This window comes from Mytilus edulis, chromosome 3 (genome assembly GCF_963676685.1).
Source record: "Mytilus edulis chromosome 3, xbMytEdul2.2, whole genome shotgun sequence".
NCBI lineage: Eukaryota > Metazoa > Mollusca > Bivalvia > Mytilida > Mytilidae > Mytilus > Mytilus edulis.
The window spans coordinates 46956201-46976088 of NC_092346.1; the positions used below are offsets into that span (position 1 = coordinate 46956201).

General features: G+C 31.3%; 1 protein-coding gene across 1 annotated transcript; it reads right to left on the reverse strand.

Annotated features, from left to right (window-relative positions):
• Positions 1-9185: 9185 nt before the first annotated feature.
• LOC139516653 (uncharacterized) lies at positions 9186-17633 on the reverse strand. The gene is made up of 8 exons (XM_071306872.1): positions 16981-17633; positions 16445-16566; positions 15649-15806; positions 14631-14739; positions 13680-13743; positions 12452-12607; positions 10224-10360; positions 9186-9477 (listed from the first exon to the last, which is right to left on the reverse strand). The coding sequence occupies exons 1-8, from the start codon at positions 17024-17026 to the stop codon at positions 9244-9246; spliced, it is 1026 nt and encodes a 341-aa protein (XP_071162973.1). The 5' UTR covers positions 17027-17633; the 3' UTR covers positions 9186-9243.
• Between the last annotated feature and the right edge of the window lie 2255 nt (positions 17634-19888).

A 19888-nucleotide genomic window follows, 5' to 3' on the forward strand; every position in this document is an offset into this window, starting at 1 on the left:
TAAAAAGTTTGGATGAGTAAGGGTTGCAAAACCCGGACTTTGGACCATATCGTTGTATGTCTTTACGTACCCATCTTGGAAAAATGAAAAAGTAGACAAACCCTTTTTCTGATTTCTGTTCCCTAGCTTAAATCCAAAATTGTAAACAACACCAAAAAATAATAGCAGAGTATTGCAATTTTGAAGTTAAAAAAGCCTTTTTAATGCAAACAAAAATATACAAGTCGAATGTTCTGTTCTTGAAATTCAAAAATCGAGATATTTTCCGCCTTTACCTCTTTCCAATGTAGAATAAAGAAACACACATCAATACTCACAGTAAAACTCAGTGCAAACGTATAGTCCGAGTCCAACGTTTTGCAATTTGCAAGTTATTATACACTGTCCACACCATTAATGGACTCTATTCGTAAAAAGACATCTCGTTGAAAAATTATGTAAGTATGTTATTACCTTTTATCATATACTTAGACTAAATAACATATTAAAGGGGCACTAGGTGTCAAATTCATTGTAACCGATTTGACTCAAATTCTCATATTTGGTTTATAACAATGTAAAACATTTATCCAAACTATCAAAAGTCTAAAATAAACAGTTTACAGAGCATGGGAAAGATAATATATAGGTTCGTTTCGTGTGTATTTTAGTCCAGACGCCATCTAATTAACTATCGATTTGACCTCAGATGACCATATAAGCGATGTAAACAAAAATAAAGATACGAATAGATTAAACCAACACGTGCAATTGCATTTTTATAGGTCTGTTTGATTTTATTTTATAGATTAAAAATAGATGTTTCTCATTGTTTTTAACCATATAAGAATGATTTAATGTGCATCGAATTAGTAATCAAATGATCTACCGTAGTTTCACTTTCATTGTTGACATTCTTTTTCTTTAAATAGCCAGTACACGTACAATGCATGCGTTGTCAATCTCTAGCTAGGGGTTAACTTGAAGTTCACATGAATACCGGTTAGAATGATGATGACGTTTTCACTTGCAAGTGAATCAGTTAAAAATTATGTTTAATCGCTTATTTCAACAAAATTAAAGGAAATTGATTGCTAAAAGCAAATTATTATTTCATTATTCCAATTTGATTAATGATTGATCTAAAAAAAAATTATACTTTATTTTTTTATATATATCGTAGCTAGTGCCCCTTTAAGAGTTTTACTGTATGATAAAAGCAGTACATTAACGTAAATTTCATATTTTTCGAATTGGTGCTTAGCGGGCTGATATGTTTATCACATGCTTCGAGCCTTTCCGTAACGTTATCGCATGGCATTCCGGTGATACTCGGCAAATTTAAGAAATTACACCTGAATACTACGTTTTCAGTGAAAAAAACATTACAAAGTAGTGTACAAAACAATTATGTGGATACTGGAAAGTATATTGCGCAAAATGATAAAAAAATAAATTCAATAAATATATTGAATAAATGCATTTTTTAAAAGTTTCAAACGTAATTTAGAAAGTTACTTTAAAAATAGTTGACTTTTCCAAACAGTGTTCAATATGTATATTGTTGATTTTTTTGTCAATTCGTCAATGTTAAACTGTTTTTTTTCTCTGTTGAGACATACGCTAGAAAGATTCCATATCGAATGTACTAAATTTTGGGTCGGACGTCCGTAAACTTTTCGCCCTTTGAACTTCTATTTGGGAACCACGTAAAATGATCAATGTATGAATCTATGGAACGCCACAGCTGTCTTATGTGGTTCTCTGATATTACTTTATGTTGTTGTATCATTACTTAATAATAGTTTGTCTTTATTTGATATGGTTTTGACATTACGTAATGATGTTTTAATATAACTCAATATGGAATAGTCATTACTTAATGGTTTCGTATTGACTTGATATAGTTTTGTCATTACTCAATATGGTTTTGTCATTACTCGATGTGGTTTCACCATTATTTAATATGGTTGTGTCATTAGTCAATGTGTTTTTAACATTACTTGATGTGTATTTGACTTGACGTAATGTAATTGTTTCATTACATGATGTGATTTTGTTATTTCGTAATGATGATTTGTTTATTCTTTATATGGTTTTAACATTACGTAATGATGTTTCAAAATTTGACCATTTTACACTACTTTATGTGCTTGTTTCATTATTTGATGTGGTATTGTCATTCTTCGATGTGGTCCTGTCATTCTTTGATGTGGTTATCGCATTACACTACAAACCATTAAAAGTCTGAAATGGAGTATATTTGTACTCGACTGTACTGATTTTTACTCGACCAGTCTGGATTCGTCTTAGATTTACTTGATAATACTCGACTGTAGTCTGAACCATACTGAACAGTGTGAATGTGTACTTGACCAGTACTTAACCGTTTTATACGAGTCTGAACTGTTCTCAACCTAGTCTGAACCGTACTCGACCTAGTCTGAACCATACTCGACCTAGTCTGAACCATACTCGACCAAGTCTTAACCAAACTAGACCTATTCTTTGTATCTATCAACTGAATTTTATCAATTTAGGAATTTTTTATATAAAAATGAAATTTTAACAACAACTTGAAATTAAAAACTTTTAAAATATAAATAGAACAAGCTGATCAAATTGTGACTACATATGTAATATTTTCAATATTATTAAAAATTTTATGAATATTTGGGAAGTATTTTATGATAACTGGACTATTTTCACCATTTACTTAAGCCTAGTATACATTTATGGTGTCAGTTAAGTTCAGGTAATAATGCAGTGAATGTTTATTTTATTAAGATATATATAAAATAGTATATAAAACAACTTAATAAAATTTTAAAAAATGAGAGCTTAATTGTTTTGTTTTATTTAAACAAGAATTTAATATAATCATTATAATAGAATTTCCATAGCGATCCTTGAAACCTTTTTAAAAAAGGAAATGTATTCCAAAGTAACAGTAAAAAAAAAATTAAATTAATTTAAGAATTTTTTGTCAAATTAACATGGCATATATAAAGCACTTTAATATGTTCTAATGAACTCAGTACATGTGTGTTTTACAGGTAAAAAGAAAGCCCTATTTTCTTAAATTCGCGTATTACTTATCTAGTACATACATGTATATTCGAAAGGCCTTGTTATTTAATTTCAACAGGATGTTATAATTTTGAATCAATGTTAATTAGAATTTAATCCCTCTGACCAAGTGTGATCTTATTTATGAGTTTGCCCTAAGCAGAGGTTATACTTTATATTTCACCACTAATCAGAAAAATTTATTTAATTTTATCCCTTTTTTATATAAGTTATATATAATATTTTTTTTTTATCCTAAATATAATCAGAGATATATTTCTTTTATAAGGTTAAAATCTTTTATAAATTTTGTTGGCTGTTTTTATATATGTCAATTAAAAAGAAATTTATTTTAACAGTTAAAAAAGTAGAGGCTTTTTTGGTCTAGTATGGTTCAGACTGGTCGAGTATTGTTCAGACCTTTGGTTAAGTATGGTTTAGACTTAAAAAATAGGTCAAGCACATGTCGAGAATGGTTTAAGACTGTTTCAGACTGGTCGAGTAATAGTTCAGACTATTTTCAACGGCAAAGATAAGGGTCAAGTACGATTCAGTACAGTCAAGTATGGTTCAGACTGGGGGTCGAGTAATGTCAAGTAAAAGTCAGACCAATTCAGACTGGTCGAGTAAAAATCAGTACAGTCGAGTGCAGATATAGGCCATTTCAGACTTTAATGGTTTGTAGTGTTATTTGATGAGGTAAAACCACATGATCAATTCGGAAAAACCTGTTCTATTTTTAGATAGATTTCTATGTTATATGACTGTGTCTTTAATGCATTAGGCCATCTATCTAATTAGTATTCAAACTAAAGTTCGGGTTATTGTTTAAGTTAAACTTTGAGTGAGTTTTCGAATGAAAGTCATACTTATAATTCAAGTTCTAGTTAGAATTGATTTTCGAATTGGACTTCGAGTTTGAGTCACATTTAAGGGCAGAGTTCTAGTTACAACTTTGAATTTGAGTCACTTCTTGAGGTAGAGTTTAAGTCTCATTTAGAAATTATTAAGATTTCGAGTTGAAATTCGAGCTATTTTATATGTCTTTTTGAGTTCGTAATTAAATTTTCTATCGCGGAACAAGGGCTTTTGCTTGGGCTTCCGAAAAGAGGTCTCCGGGATATGCGTACTAAATAAACAATGTTGCAGTATGCAAAACGCAACATAGGAGTTGAAATAAAGTTAGATGTGGTGTGATTGCCAATGAGACAACTATCCACCAGAGTTTAAATGCAGTGGATGTAAGAAATCATATATCGGCAACCGTACAGCCTTCCAAAATCCGTATAGTGAGCTACAAAAAGGCCACCATGCACTATGTGAAAAAAATTCAAACGAAAAAACTAACGGTCTATTTTACAAAAAAAAACCAAATATGACACATATGTATACAACGACAAAAATTGAACTTCATGCTCCTGACTTGGGTCAGGTACACAAAGAAAGTGCACGTGGCGGAGTTTAACATGTATGTGAGAGAACATCGAACTGTAACAGTAGTGTAACAGCACAACACGAGAAAAAAAATGTAAACTAGACAAATCGATGCCCCGCACTCCACTCATTGAACCGCTTGTACCCCAAAAAGGACAAAGTTCATTATTTTTCTCCCATAAGAGGAAAAATAATGAAAAGAAAAAACCCTGACCACATGCACACCATCAATACATGTACAAACAGCTAGCAGAGTGATAAATTCCTAGCATTCAATTTGTAGGAGGAGTTATCTGGAAACGCCCTACTTATGCAAGAAAATTTCCCAAAAAGTTCAACTTTCTCCCGAAGAGCACATATTAATAAAAATTAAACCCTGACCACATACAGCACACCTTCAACATATATGTACAAACAGACAGTAAGGAGAAAACTTCCTAGGATTCAAACTGTTGGAGGAGTTATGCGGAATAACTACATGTATATACCCATAATGGGACGGAAAGACGGACGGACAAATGTTAAACACTATGCCCCCAACTTGCAGTTGCTGTAAAGTTGCGGTGGCTTAAAAAACATTTCAATTGGCTGGCTCAATAGATCGGTATGACTGGGTAATTTAAATCCATCGGGGTGATCTCGGGTTCCCTAGAAAGGTAAGGAGATTATGCTCAACGTGTGGCATCCGTCGTGTTATTTGCAAAATTACAAACCGAGTGATGTGGTCTTATTTGGAAGTTCACATTCGAGTAAAAGATGAAGGAACATGTTCGCCGTCACATGTGAAACAGATATTCCAAAAAGTTTATTTTTCAATTAGTGCGAGGTAGATCAGAGAATTCAATTGATTAAAAGTAAAAAGATTGATATGCGTATATATGTTCAAATGATCATTATTTTTTTTAGAGACTTCTTATTTTATAGTATTGATGCTTTGTCGCTTAGTCCGAGCTCCCCTCCTCCGATTTTACTGTGACTTAAGTGTGAGTTGATTTTTTTTTTTAACGAAAACGCATTAGTCTTTTGATTTGTGTCGAGCCTGCGACATAAACGTAGCGGCAGTGAGACACAACAACGTCATCGAAAGTGGCGTCATTTCGGGACCTTTTATAGCTTACTATGGGGTATGGGTTTTGCTCATTGTTGAAAACCATATAGTTTTGTTTTAGTAAAATAAAACCGAATTAAACTGTTTTGACCTGATAAATTTATTGCCTCCATGAAGTATTTTAAAACTTGTATAGGAGATTTTCTTCAATATCTAGAAAAAGCATCTACAGAAAAAACATTTTTTTTATATTTTTTGACCGATGAATGTACAGCTCATCAACATTACGCTTTTACACTGAAAGCAGCAATATCAGGCGAGACACAGAGTTCCGTGGAATTTTTTTACAAATTTATTATAATACTGCTTCTATTTGAAAACTTATAGATCAACTAATAGGACCAAGTGGTTTGGGGATATCCCAATTATGTCCGAAATACTGTAAAATTTTTAGGATTTTATTATTTTTATTATTGTCTGCCGTTCCCTTTTTTCATACCAAATAACTCTGAACAACCACTCGAACTTTAATTTGATTTTTAACTTTGGCGATACCCATCGAAAGCACATTAAACAAACGACATATTGAAATCCTGTTAAAAAAAATTTTTTTTCACATTGTGGATGGTGGCCTTTTGAAGCTGCCTATACGGAGTGTTGAAGGCTGTACGGTTGCCGATATATGATTTCTTACATCCACTGCATTTAAGTAAAACTCTGGTGGATAGTTGTCTCATTGGCAATCACACCACATCTAACTTTATTTCAACTCCTATGTTGCGTTTTGTATACTGCAACATTGTTTATTTAGTACGCATATCCCGGAGCTCTCTTTTTGGAAGCCCGAGCAAAAGCCCTTGTTCCCGGCGATAGAAAATTTAATTGTGAACTCAAAAAGACATATAAAATAGCTCGAATTTCAGCTAGAAATCTTAATTAATAAAAATTAGACTTAAATTCGAATCCTACTCAAACTCTACCTCAAGAAATAACTCAAATTCAAAGTTGCAACTAGAACTCTGCCTTTAAATGTGACTCGAACTCGAAGTCCAACTCGAAACTCAATGCTAACTAGAACTTTAAGTATAAGTATGTATTGACTTGAATTCGAAAACGAAATAAAAGTTTAACTCAAACAGTAACCCGAACTTTAATTTGAACACTAATTAGATGGATGGCCAAACGCATTCAAGGCACATACAATATGGAAATCTATCTAAAAATAGAACAGGTTTTTCCGAATTGGTCACGTGGTTTTACCTCATCAAGTAATGGGATAACCACATCAAAGAATGACAGGACCACATCAAAGAATGACAAGACCACATCAAATAATGAAACAAACACATCAAGTAGTGTAAAATGGTCAAATTTTGAAACATCATTACGTAATGTTAAAACCATAGAATAGACAAATCATCATTACGAAATAACAAAACCACATCTTGTAATGAAACAACTACATTGCGTTAACGTTAAGTCACATACACATCAAGTAATGGTAAAACCACATTGACTAATGACACAACCATAATAAATAATGGTGAAACCACATCGAGTAATGACAAAACCATATTGAGTAATGACAAAACTATGTCAAGTCAATACGAAATCATATCGTGTAATATCGAAATATCATTAAGTAATGACTATTCATATTGAGTTATATTAAAACATCATTACGTAATGTCAAAACCATATCAAATAAAGACAAACTATTATTAAGTAATGATAAAACAACATAAAGTAATATCAGAGTTCCACATAAGACAGCTGTGGCGTTCCATATGAATCTGTTATTTTTGTCCATTGTTGAAGCAAATGATAAAAGGATCATAACATGTCATTTATCATATCGCATGTATTATCAGCCCTCGAGCCATGTGCCTTTGGGCTGATATTGAACCTAGGGCTAATTATATATGCGATATGAAAAATGCCATGTAATAATCTGATATTATCATATACTTAGACTAAATAACATATGATTTTTACTGGATGATAAAAGCATTAAATTAACGTAAATTCAATATTTTTCTAATTGGTGCTTAGCGGGCTAATATGAAAAGTTTATCTCTTGCTTCGATTGTTATCACGTGCCTTTCCGTAACGTTATCGCATGACATTCCGGTGATACTAGGCAAATTCCGGAAAATACACCTCAATGCTACGTTTTCAGTGAAAAACATTACAAAGTAGGGTACAAAACCACAATTTGGATACTGGAAAGTATATTGTGTAAAATAATAAAAACAAAAAAACAAAAAAAAAACAACCAAAGACACAAATTATTGAATAAATGCATTTTTCAAAGTTTCAAACATAATTTAGAAAGTTACTTTAAAAAGTGGACTTTTCCAAACAGTGTTCATTATGTATATTTTTGTCGATTCGTCAATATTAAAATATGTTTCTTCTCTGTTGAGGCATATGATAGAATATATTGAACCTCTATTTGGGAACCACGTAAAAGGATCAATATATGAATCTCTTATTTTTGTCCATTGTTGAAGCATAAAATAAAAAGATCATAACATGTCATTTTTTCATATCGTATGAATTATCAGCCCTCGGTCAATATCAGCCCTCGAGCCATGCGGCTCTTGGGCTGATAATACATGCGATATGAAAAATGCCATGTAATAATCTGATAGTATTTTTTTTTTCATATTTGATTGGAAATTTATAATTTGTTATAAATAGTTGAAGAAACAATTGGAATGACTCCTATCAAGCTTGAAGAATTACTAAACACTGCACTGAGGATGGGAATGAAGGTTTATTAATGTAAAAACGACAATATCAAATATGATACACACAATAATATTTGTCCGTCGTCGCTTCTCATTAAAATCACTTGATCTTGGTCATCGTCTGAGACTATCTCATTTTCATATTAAATTTTATAGTTTTTCCAAAAATCACTCAACCATAAAATTGTCGACAATTGTCTTAAAAGTCATTTTCAACCAACTATACAAAGTTCTAATATAAATAAAATAAAAATTATAAGATTTTTTTGAAAAACAAAAGTGTTGCGTTTTCATTGGCACTCAGTATATAATGAATTCGCTTTTGTCCCGAAATATGTTCCTTTAACGAGTTCATATAATTATGCATATAGTTTTAAAATATTTTATGATTTGGTAGTTGGAATTATACAGTGCAATATACTTACGTGTCCGTCGTAATCTGTCATACATATCATTTTCTACACATAAACAAAGCGTACAAAATGAAGAGTTATCTCCCCTTTTCAATGCATTTTCAGTGCTTTCTATGTATATTTTCTCTCTTTATTTGTTGAAGTTAATAAAAAAACAAAATTTAACTTTGAGAAAGAATGAATTTGTGATATGAAATAGATGAAAACATTTTGAAAACAAAATATGTCATGTGCCATCCACTGCCTGGTTTTCCCATGGACACCCTCTTAAGTGTTTCTGTTGTTTCGTTGTTGTCCACTTAAAGTTGAAATGCTTATCTCAGTTTTAGTCTGTAGCCCGGATTTGTTTTCTTTCCATCGACTTATGACTTTCGAATAGTGGATACTACTGATGTCTTTTTTCATACACATTTTGAGAACTGTTTTCAGATCTAAACATTTCTATATTTGGTTGTATTTGATAACATGTATATATTAAAGAGTTAATGATCAAAAGTAATAAAACAATATATTTAAAAAAATGTAAGAACGAAATTTTTAAACAAAGTCAAATAATCACACACTTTTTAGTCGAAAGTTTCAAATTACATTGTTCTCTACATCTAGATAATTGAAATCTAAATTCATCCCCAATATTGCGAATAGGTTTGTAGTTAACACCCACAAATGTACCCTCATCTCCTTCCAGTTTCATACATCGGTTTGTAGACATCTCTTTCATAACAAGAAATGCATACAACAAATCTGGAATCAGTTCGAATTTTGATGATTTGCTGATCTCCTGAAAACAATCATATATTTTAGTACATTTTATCAATAGATAAATGACAATGAAATTTTTAAAACAATTCAGATTATTTTGTTACTCTGTGTTTTTAACATATTTTAAAAGGACTAAGCTGATTGTATTTGGTGGACGATTAAAGCCAGACATATTCTTATTATTGTATACCTTTAAATACTGAACAAGAAGAAAATCTTAAAAAATAAGAAATAAAAAAAGACAGACTGACATGTAATAGAAAACAGCACAAATAGCTTGGATAATGGAAAGTTATCGTTCTATCGCAATCATTACATTTGTATCATAGTATTTCAAATGTTATTCTGTTTCGAAAAGTTCTCTAACTAGGGATTGGTAAATGGTTTGACACAACGGTCTCGAAATTGATCTAACCACGACAACATAATGATGTAGTTTTAACAGCAATTTTAACTAAAACAAGCAATATTTATATCATCATATTGATAAACCACAACCCAAACTTCTGCATTCGATGATATATTCATATCTTATTCAGACAGTCCATACAATGCATTCAATATTGAGACATTTGGCGCGTTTTAAATTTTAGTTTTGCGTTCAATTATTAAAGAATGGCTGTCATGGCTTATCTGTATTGAAATTCAATGAGACATGTTCTAAATAACGACGACAAAAGACGCGTTAAATAATTCAAAAGGAAACATAGGATTTAAAAACAAGAATTCTTAAACTGAGCTCAAATTTAACCCATATACAATTACATCAACAAGATCTAGTGTGCCATCATCTGGTACGTGAAGATATTTCTTTTCTTTGTTTTTAAATATTGTCGAATAGCGCCTTATGTAAAAAGCATACATTCCATTACTTTCAATTCTTCTGTCTTCCAGAAAGCGACCTATAAAATAATTGTATGTGTATTTTACCACTCAAAGACAACAAATATCCAAACACAATGCTTTTGATCGGTGGATCAGTTCTATATTTCACTAGTTTCGCCCTTGGGAAATGGATTCAGTATGTGCTTAATTTTAGATTTGATGTGAATGTGTTAATCGAAAATAATTTAGTTGTTATATTTTGTTGATAAATGATGGATGTATTAACGCATGAATGCGTAATCGGTAGTACATCACTGGGAATTAGCACGGGCTTTCAAAAAAAAAAACACCTTGTGATTTGCAACACACAATCGGCGACCAAAAACATAAAATACGCATGTAGTAATTTTTATACATTGACATAATCGTGAACAACTGATCTTTCTTTCTGAATATTCTGTCATCATTGTCTTTTAACTTTTAAATTGAAAGTACTCAAGTATGACGGCATGTACATAATAGCATTACATTTATAAGAAATAATTGGAAAGTAAAGCAAGATGTATTTTTCATTTGTACATTGTATGAACAAGTTTTGAGACCAAATCGTACAACGTCAGCATCGTCTTTAAAATTATTGATGTAAATTCAATTTTCATTGTCCTTTTAATTATTAACTTTTTATTGGTCTGCACCAGAGAAAAAAAAACCAATTTGTGTAGATCCCTATCTTTTTCAGATGTTCGCCGTTACTGGAAATTAGTTAAGAGTGTTGATTAACATAAACTGCTTAAAAGACACTGTGCCTTTCTATACTTCTGTATTAAAAGTTGCAGATCATAGTGCATTAGATAAGATCTTATGCAAAGCCCACAAAATTAAAGTGTGGCGAAATTCAACACAGAAAATAAACCCAGAAGTTTACTTCAGATTTTTAAATCGTGAGTTAATTTTCAACCCAAAAATGCCATTCGCAGCTTGTAGACAGCTAAACCTCAATTTGTATAATTTAATAGCGGAATTGGCAGTAGTAAAAGTCTGTTTATTCTCTTGTGAAGGTTATGCTTACTATTACCATAAAATTGAAGGCGTTTAGAAAAAATATATACAAAGGAAATCGACGTCACTAAGATTATATAACATTTTGCTATGGAAATTACCATAAGACAATCAAATATTAAGGTCAAATCTATAGGTAGAAGACGGAATAAGGTGTCTGAGTAGTGTTATGCGGTGTTGTCGTAGGAGTAAGAAATAAAAAAAAAAGACGTTCAAGCCCCGCTCGGGGAGGAAGTTACGAGTCAGATTTCTTTTAACATTGTTAGGTTGATTTCCTAGGCACTATATATATATCTTAGTATCATGAGTTCGAATCACGACGAGGGAAGAACAATAAAAAAAATGTGTAAGCAAATATACAGATCTAACATTGCTGGGCTGATGTTTAGATGAGTTGTATGTATCTTCCTATATCTACAACTCGTCTAAACATCAACCCAACAATGTTAGATCTGTAAGAAAGCAAATTGTTTGTTCTTCCCTCGCCGGGATTTGAACCAACACTACTCAGATATCGTGACACCAAATCGCCTGCAATGTAACCGGCGCGCTAGACCACACGACCACCTGGGCTTCATAAAAATGACGCTTTCGTTGGCCGGGTGTTACCTTTCCACGTCAGTTTTAATCTACCGTCGTACTACAGTACATGATATACAAGGCATGAAGATGTTATTTTTACAGATCAGCTAAATTATCTATAGTAAAGGATCCTACAAATTAATGCAAGATACAGTCACAGAAATAATTATATTTATAGGTACGTCTGAACCAGTGACAAGTCTACAACAGATTTATCCATCGGATCACCAGCAGTGATGGTAATACATGGATGTGTACATTATGTACAACTCGTCTAAACATCAACCCAACAATGTTAGATCGGTAAATTTGCTTTCACAAATATTTTGTAGATTTATAAGTACGTCTGAACCAGTGACAACTCTACAACAGATTTATATATCTATATATACATATTTGGTTTCTTAAAAATGTAAAATTAATTTGTTTTAGAATAAGGAAAAGATGAATTATATACAAATAACTAATTATAATACACACAGTTACATACACAAACCATGTATTTGCATAATTTTTGTTATACTTACTTTCAACAAAATCGCATGCCGTTTTACCAGGTTCTCCTGAAGAGAGTTCCTTAAAAACAACTGTTTTATTGAAAACAACAACGCGAAACTGATTCTTGGTCCAATCTGGTCCCACTGGTGTTGTAGACGCATCAATGAAACGTGCACGAATTATTTCTGAAAATGGTGAGAACCAAAAAAAGCATTAAATGAAACTAGATAATCGTTGCTAACGTATATGGTTTCAAAATTGATTCTGATGTTTAATTTTGTGTTTGATTCTTTGTTCGATTTGCACGCCATGGCTAAAAGGGAAAAAGACCAGCATACAAATAGTAGTACACCCTCACACAACATGGAAAAGTAAAGACTAAGCAACACTAACCCCATTAGAAACTGGGGGTGATTTGGGAGAATAAGCAGATAATGCTATACAAGTGACACCCGTTGTGTTGCTCATGTTAGTACAAACCGGTATTAAGTTTAGCTCGGTGAGGTCACATAAGAGAAAAGAGGGGACAGGATTATGGTTTCGAAATTAGGAACATATCCGCTGTCATCCGAAAAACGGATATTCGATAACGTTCAACCGACTCGAGATTGCGTCCGTAAAACTTACGGAGGGATGATTTCATCTTCATTACTTAGAACTGTTCATTTAATAGCTTCGTCATGAGCAGCAATCCTCTACCAAGGCAATCTTGATAGGAAAAACAAGCTTTGGAATATCGTATTAACCTGAAGGTATATATACTATGTATCCAGGCGCTGCTGGAATGTTGCTACATAGAAATAGAAAGTTCACGAAGTAGCGTGCTCCTGTGATCGTAGATTGATTTATACCTTATTTTACTGTTTTATACCACATTAACGTATTTGTGATCGAAATAAAACTGAACATTACATATGTGTCAATTATGCATTTCGTTTATCAATAATTAAGCATAAAGACAAAACGATAAAAGCAAAATAAATATTAATACTGCACATCCTATTTTTGTGATAATGATGTTTATACCCAGATTTTTAAGGTAGATGTTTTTTATTTGTTTGAAATGCTTCATATTTTGTCCTGTTGTGTTTTAACTAATTATACCGTTTGTGTATGTGTTTTAATCCTATTCGAGCCCGTACAGTGATCTAAAGTTGCTTAAATCCACGTTTTGAGGACAAACGAACCATATTACCTTATTTTATATTTCTAATTTTTTTTTATCATAATTTGTAAAAACAGTTGTTTTATACTAACCTCCCGATAAAAATAAGCAAAACTTTAAAACTGTGACAGAGTTTGTAGAGGGTCTCCAGTAAGTCTAAAAATACATATAATATTCGTTATTGTTATACTTCAAGTTAAAATGACATGTTTTGCTTGGCCAATACGAGGGTGTTAATTTTCTCTATCACATGGCTGAGCGGGTGACATTTTTATTTAATGCCACTCTCTCGTCTAGACCAATCAAACATCAATAATTTAAAAAACAATGAATTGAATTTACATTATGTTATTAAAGACAGTGCTTAAGTTCTACGTTTTTGCTAAGATTCTATTTTTTGACGGTTAAAATAAAAAAAACACCTTGCTTCAATTTTGTTGATTTTTTCTGATACCCGTAACGTTGTTATGTACATGACGTCATAAAAATACTTTCAAATAAAATTCATCTGTAAAAGGCAATAATGATAGGACATTCAGTATAATAAATTAAATAAGACATAGCTTAGAGGATGATAGAGCGATTGGTACCCCTCGAAAAAGCATTGTCACTCTTGCCTTCGCCGCGGTTGACAATGTTTATTTGGGGTAACAATCTGCTCTATCACTGTATCAGCTATATGTTATTTATATCATATTGTCTTGTACCTCTTTGATGCAGCTGATAAGTGTTTTACAAAAACATTTTTCTTACTACAGTTCTAATAGAACTAAGCATACGCAAACAAAAAGCGAAATGACAGGCAATGTAAAACTATTTTTTTGTATTATACAAAGTTATGTTAAACTTTGTGTATCAGTTTTATAACAAAGTTGTACCGGTTTTGAGGTCATTAAGTTTTTATCATTTATTTTTAATGTTTTTTTTTCACATTTTAAAACTTGTTAGAACTTTTGACACTGACAATAGTTACATAATTTATACCGTATGCATAATACTCTAAGTGAGAATCGACATGTACAGAATTGTCAAAATAAATGTACCATCGTTGTATTGGTTTTTAAAAGTATTTTTTCTAAGAGTTCCACGACGTCCTTATAAGTCAGTACTGTAACATCGTCATCGTTTATAGACAGAAGTTGGTCCCCATTTCTGCAAACAAACAAAACATATATTTTGTACGAGTGTAGACCTGAGACATACAAAAATTTTAATCGTTGTTTTGGCAAGCATACCAGTATTTTATTTGGTAAACAAAGTATCGAACTTGGGCGGTAGGTATGGGTGAGGTCCATAAAGTGCTGAAACATTCCAATGTATCACTGTGAATACGGTTGTATGTTCAGGAGCATTGGCTCAAATATCAAGTTCAATAAATTAATAGGTTTCAGTTGTCTTTCAAGATCAAGCTGCCGATCACATATATATATATATTTTCGTCATCAAGATGGAACCTTAGCAGAGCAAAGTTTGATGAACATGTTTTTTGACAAATGGACAAACGAAAGAATGTCTTAGTTATGTGTAGACTAGAATAAACTTCATGGCAAAATCAATTTACGTTTGTTTGTATTGTTGATCATATTTTCAATTATTTTTTCTCCTCTAGTTTTTGACAAAAACTATACATTAGATAAATCGATATGCAAGGGCAATAACCCTTATGAGAAATGGACTGACAATAACGTATTAAGGCTCTATGTTCACCTAACTATATTTGATCGTGTGTTGCTGACAGTTAAATGTTTTCAGTTTCACTCTATCGTTTATAGATTTCCCTAAAATAAATAAGGGTAAACATTGTTCACTTAAGAACTATTACTCATTAAGGAGTAAATGTATACACTTGTTGTTTGTACAGCTGCTTTGTGTCTTTTTATATTTTCTCGTTCGTGTACTGTTGTGTAGACTCAGGAATTTATAACATATTTGCTTTCATAAATAGCTCCTCGCGACATTCTGTGTTGATGTGACAGTAAGAAATCAAACAAATTGGTAGCTTTTAAAATCTGATGAAAAATTAACTTATATTTAAAATTGCATAACTTTTAGATACACTACCTTATTAGCAGTGTTTGAGTCGTTTTCGAGTCAAACATAAATATGTGCTGAAATCCATGATTTTCATTGTACCGTGTTTTTATGTTTCCGTGCAACCACTGAACTGTATTGATTTCTATTTGTTCAACTCCAGAATCTGCCATTTCTGTATTATATTCCTAAATAGTAAACGTGACTTTATATCTTTAATTATTGAGCAGTAGTTAAGAACCGCCAAAATTTGTTTTGATTCAAAATCAGAACATGCATTTATAATTGGGGTAATATATTGATGAACTAAGTGTAATGAATGAAATAGATATAATCTAATAAATGAAAAAAACTAAAATAATAAAGTGTAAGCTAAGTGTCTTAACAAAAATATGAATCCACAGTAAACCTTCAGTTTATATGTAATGGAATACCAAAGTACCCTATCGATATCTATAAACTCCCCAACAGAAATCACTCACCGGTTATAAATAATCTCATCATAAATAGCAGTATAACAAATTAATACAAATATCTATAAAAAAAAAATCATGTTTTGTATATTCAAAGTGATTTACGAGAAATTTAAACATTAATACTAAACCATTTTATACATGTATCTGCAATATCTCAAACACAGTACCGTAATAACATATGAAAAATATCAATTATGCATTTACACAGAAATTAACATCAACATATTCAGTTGAAGATAAACATTTGATAATAACTTCAGTTTTCGTCTGTAAATTTGTATTTTACATAATGTTAACAAAAATGAAAAAAATGACAAAAATGGTGAATTGACAAGCATTTAAATGTTTACCTCTAATGGACTTTCAGTTGTTTTGTTCTTAAAACTCGACGCATGCTCCTCGTCTTGATCTTGTTCTTGCATACAGTTATGTTTTGCACTGTCTCTTGAATTAGATATGCTGGTTTGATTGTCTGAATTTAAAGAAGCATATACTTTAATGCTTTATTTTTTTATATGCACAGTGACTGATGACCGAATGAGAGCAAGCAAGTACACGTATATATGTGTAGTGTGTAGAAAATAGTGATGAGGTCAACCTAAGAGATATATGTGAAAGTTTCATTGAAATCCCGATATATTTCAAAAATAGTTGTGGATATGAGTCTTAGACGAAACGCGTCTGAAGTATTTTAAAATTATTAGCCTTGTACCTTTTATAACTATTATAGACGAGCGAGCAAATAAATGGACCAAGACACTTTCAGCAAGTGGGATGTTCATGAAAACTAAGTAGTGCCACTTCCGAAAATACCTATTGCTTTACACTGTTGCTCATATATTATGTTCGTATTTCGTCATGATATTGGTGATATAACTGTACTCACCGTTTTCAACAGAAAAATCCTCATTTTCTTCTATTTTAATGTCCATTTTAAGAACTTTGTCCTTGGTTTTCTTTACCACCACGAGTATATAATATTCTAAATGCTAAATATCACTTATTCGTCTATTTATAAAACATCATATCCTGTCCCTCAAGTTAAACGTACCAATTACTTGACATATTTTAATGGTGTCATTCTTACGTGAAAAGAGACAGTTACCAACTATAATTTATAGATAAAATATGTTTTAAAGGTGATTTCCATTTCTTGTCATAATAATTGATTATTTACATCCTTGAGTGTACACCAACAAAAGTAAAAACTATCATCTTCTATCATCTGTAGTACAACCACTTCGTGACAAGTTTTTTCTCATATTGAATTTTTATAATTTTGATGAATATCTTTTGTGGTGTTCAAATCCTTTTTGCACGTTTAATGCTGTAATGCACATGTCATCATTGTATTGGTCTTTAATTCTGATAATTGAAGAGGATATGTCCGGTTTATAATTCAATGTGTCATATATCTGACAAATCTTTGCCGTAAGAGTGTTTTACAGAATTTTAAAAAGTTTGGATGAGTAATGGTTGCAAAACCCGAACTTTCGACCATAATGTTGTTTATGCCCTCCTCCTTCAATCCACAACAGACGTTAATCTAAACACTGTCTTTATAGTATAAGTAATTAAGTCATTAAAGTAAAGTATAACAAACACAGAAATGATATTGTGAATTTTTACTTTTCAAAATTGTCAAAACATAAAGTATTACGTAACTTTAAAGCTACAACATATAAAAGATAAGTGAAAAATGTTCTTAATTAACATAAGTAAATTACAATAAAATTGTCACATACCATTATGTAACATAAATTCTTGGCCTAGAATGGGGTCACATATGCCCGAGCTAAGGCAGAGTAGAAACTCATAAAATCTATAAAGAGGAAAATTTAAACTATACTAATAAAATAAAAACATACAACGTTACTATGTGAAGATATGTTACAATAATCTATCATCAACAAAATCATAATCATAATAGCACATGAATTCTTAACTTTATTAAAAAAAGAAAGGAGATGAAGGTGAAAGATGGTGGGAAAATCGAAGAGATCAAAGATAACTTATTGATTACAAATAGTATCGATCCTCTTTCTGTCTGAAATATTTTTTTATGGAATATCCAAAAAAAGCTAACCAATCAAAACTCTTCATCTTGACTTAATTAAGAGGCTCTGAAAGGGTATCGTTAAAAAGGGAAATTATATGTTAATCTAATTTATAAAAAGATTTCAATCATCAGCATAAAAATAGTTATTAAAATAACTTCCCTATGCCTTACGTATCCATCTTGGAAAAATAAAAAAAATAAACAATACATCTTTTTCTGATTTCTGTTTTCCAGCTTACATCCAAAATTGTAAATAACACCCAAAAAAAAAAATAATAGAGTATTACTATTTTGAAGTTAAAAGAGCTTTTTTAATGCAAACATATGCAAGTCGAATGTTCTGTTCTTGAAATTCCAAAATCGAGATGTTTTCCCCTTTACATCTTTCTAATGCAGAATAAAGAAACACTCAGCAATACGCACAGCAAAACTCAGTTCAAACGTTTAGTCCGAGTCCAATGTAAGAATAGGTAACAGTAGAAACTAAGGAAAATGACAATGAAACATAAATTTGCAATCGGTAAAAAAAAGAATAGAGAATAAAGTAGTGTTAAATACAAAGAATAGAGATAAATGACTTATATATCAGAGAATACCCATCCATACCCTCGAAAAACTGACACATATCCACATTTGATTGGTTTCATCTCGTTACTAGTTTTAAACAGACAAACTTGTCGTATTATAGTTCTTCTTTACTTGTCAAACTTATGACCCGATAACACAGTTACATTGTACTTTGTAGTACATTTCTTTTAGAAAAAAAAAAGGAAATAAAAAAATCGTACATGTACCTGCTCTTAGTTCCAAAAAAGATTTTTACAGTGTAGTGTAATATTTATGGGATGAATTTCACAAAATAGAAAAGTCCAAAATATGAATAATTTCATGTTAAGGGGGTCTGTAATTCAGCTTCAGATATATTATTTTTTACCTTTTTAAATTGGACCAAATCGCTACATTACCTTATAATGCATGCCCCCATCTTTTTGCATGTAACTTTTATCCCCTTACTTCCTATTTTAGGCATAAAATAAAAAGAAATTAATTTGAAAGGTGTATGAACAAAATTTGCAAGTTATACACTGTCTACACTTAGGACTTTATTTGTAAAATGGCATCTCAATGAAAAATTATGTAAGTGTGTTATTACCTTGTATATATTTTTTCATGATTTCTGGGAAATTCAACAAATATCCTAATTAGACAATACTGCAACTACGTTGCATGTCAATTAAATTAATCTAGGTAAGTTTAATTTATAATTTGTTATTATTAAATGATATGAGCAAATAAGCCCCAATCCGGATAAATCAGCATGTGCAATACTAAAAACGTTTCACTGTCGATATAAATCAAGATTAAATATTGCTCTTCGAACAGGGCCAATACGGAAAAAAACAGGGCCAATACAGAAAAAAGCGGGAAAAGCCGTATTAGCCCTAGGGCTAATACAGGACATTCACTTCCGGTTTTCAATTTTATTACGCCATTACTTAACTCTGGAAGTATCGTTATGCATAAAAACATTTGTATAATATTTTTTAAATTAAAGTCATAAAATAAACAGGTTAAATGATGTGCAATGTTTTGTAATGTCTTAAAGTTTTGAAACGGAAAAAAACGAGGGCCAATACGGAAAAAAGCGGGAAAAAAGCTGTATTGGCCCATGGGCTAATACGGGACGTTCACTTCCGGTTTTTAATTCTCTTATAATCATTTAATAAAAGTGTTA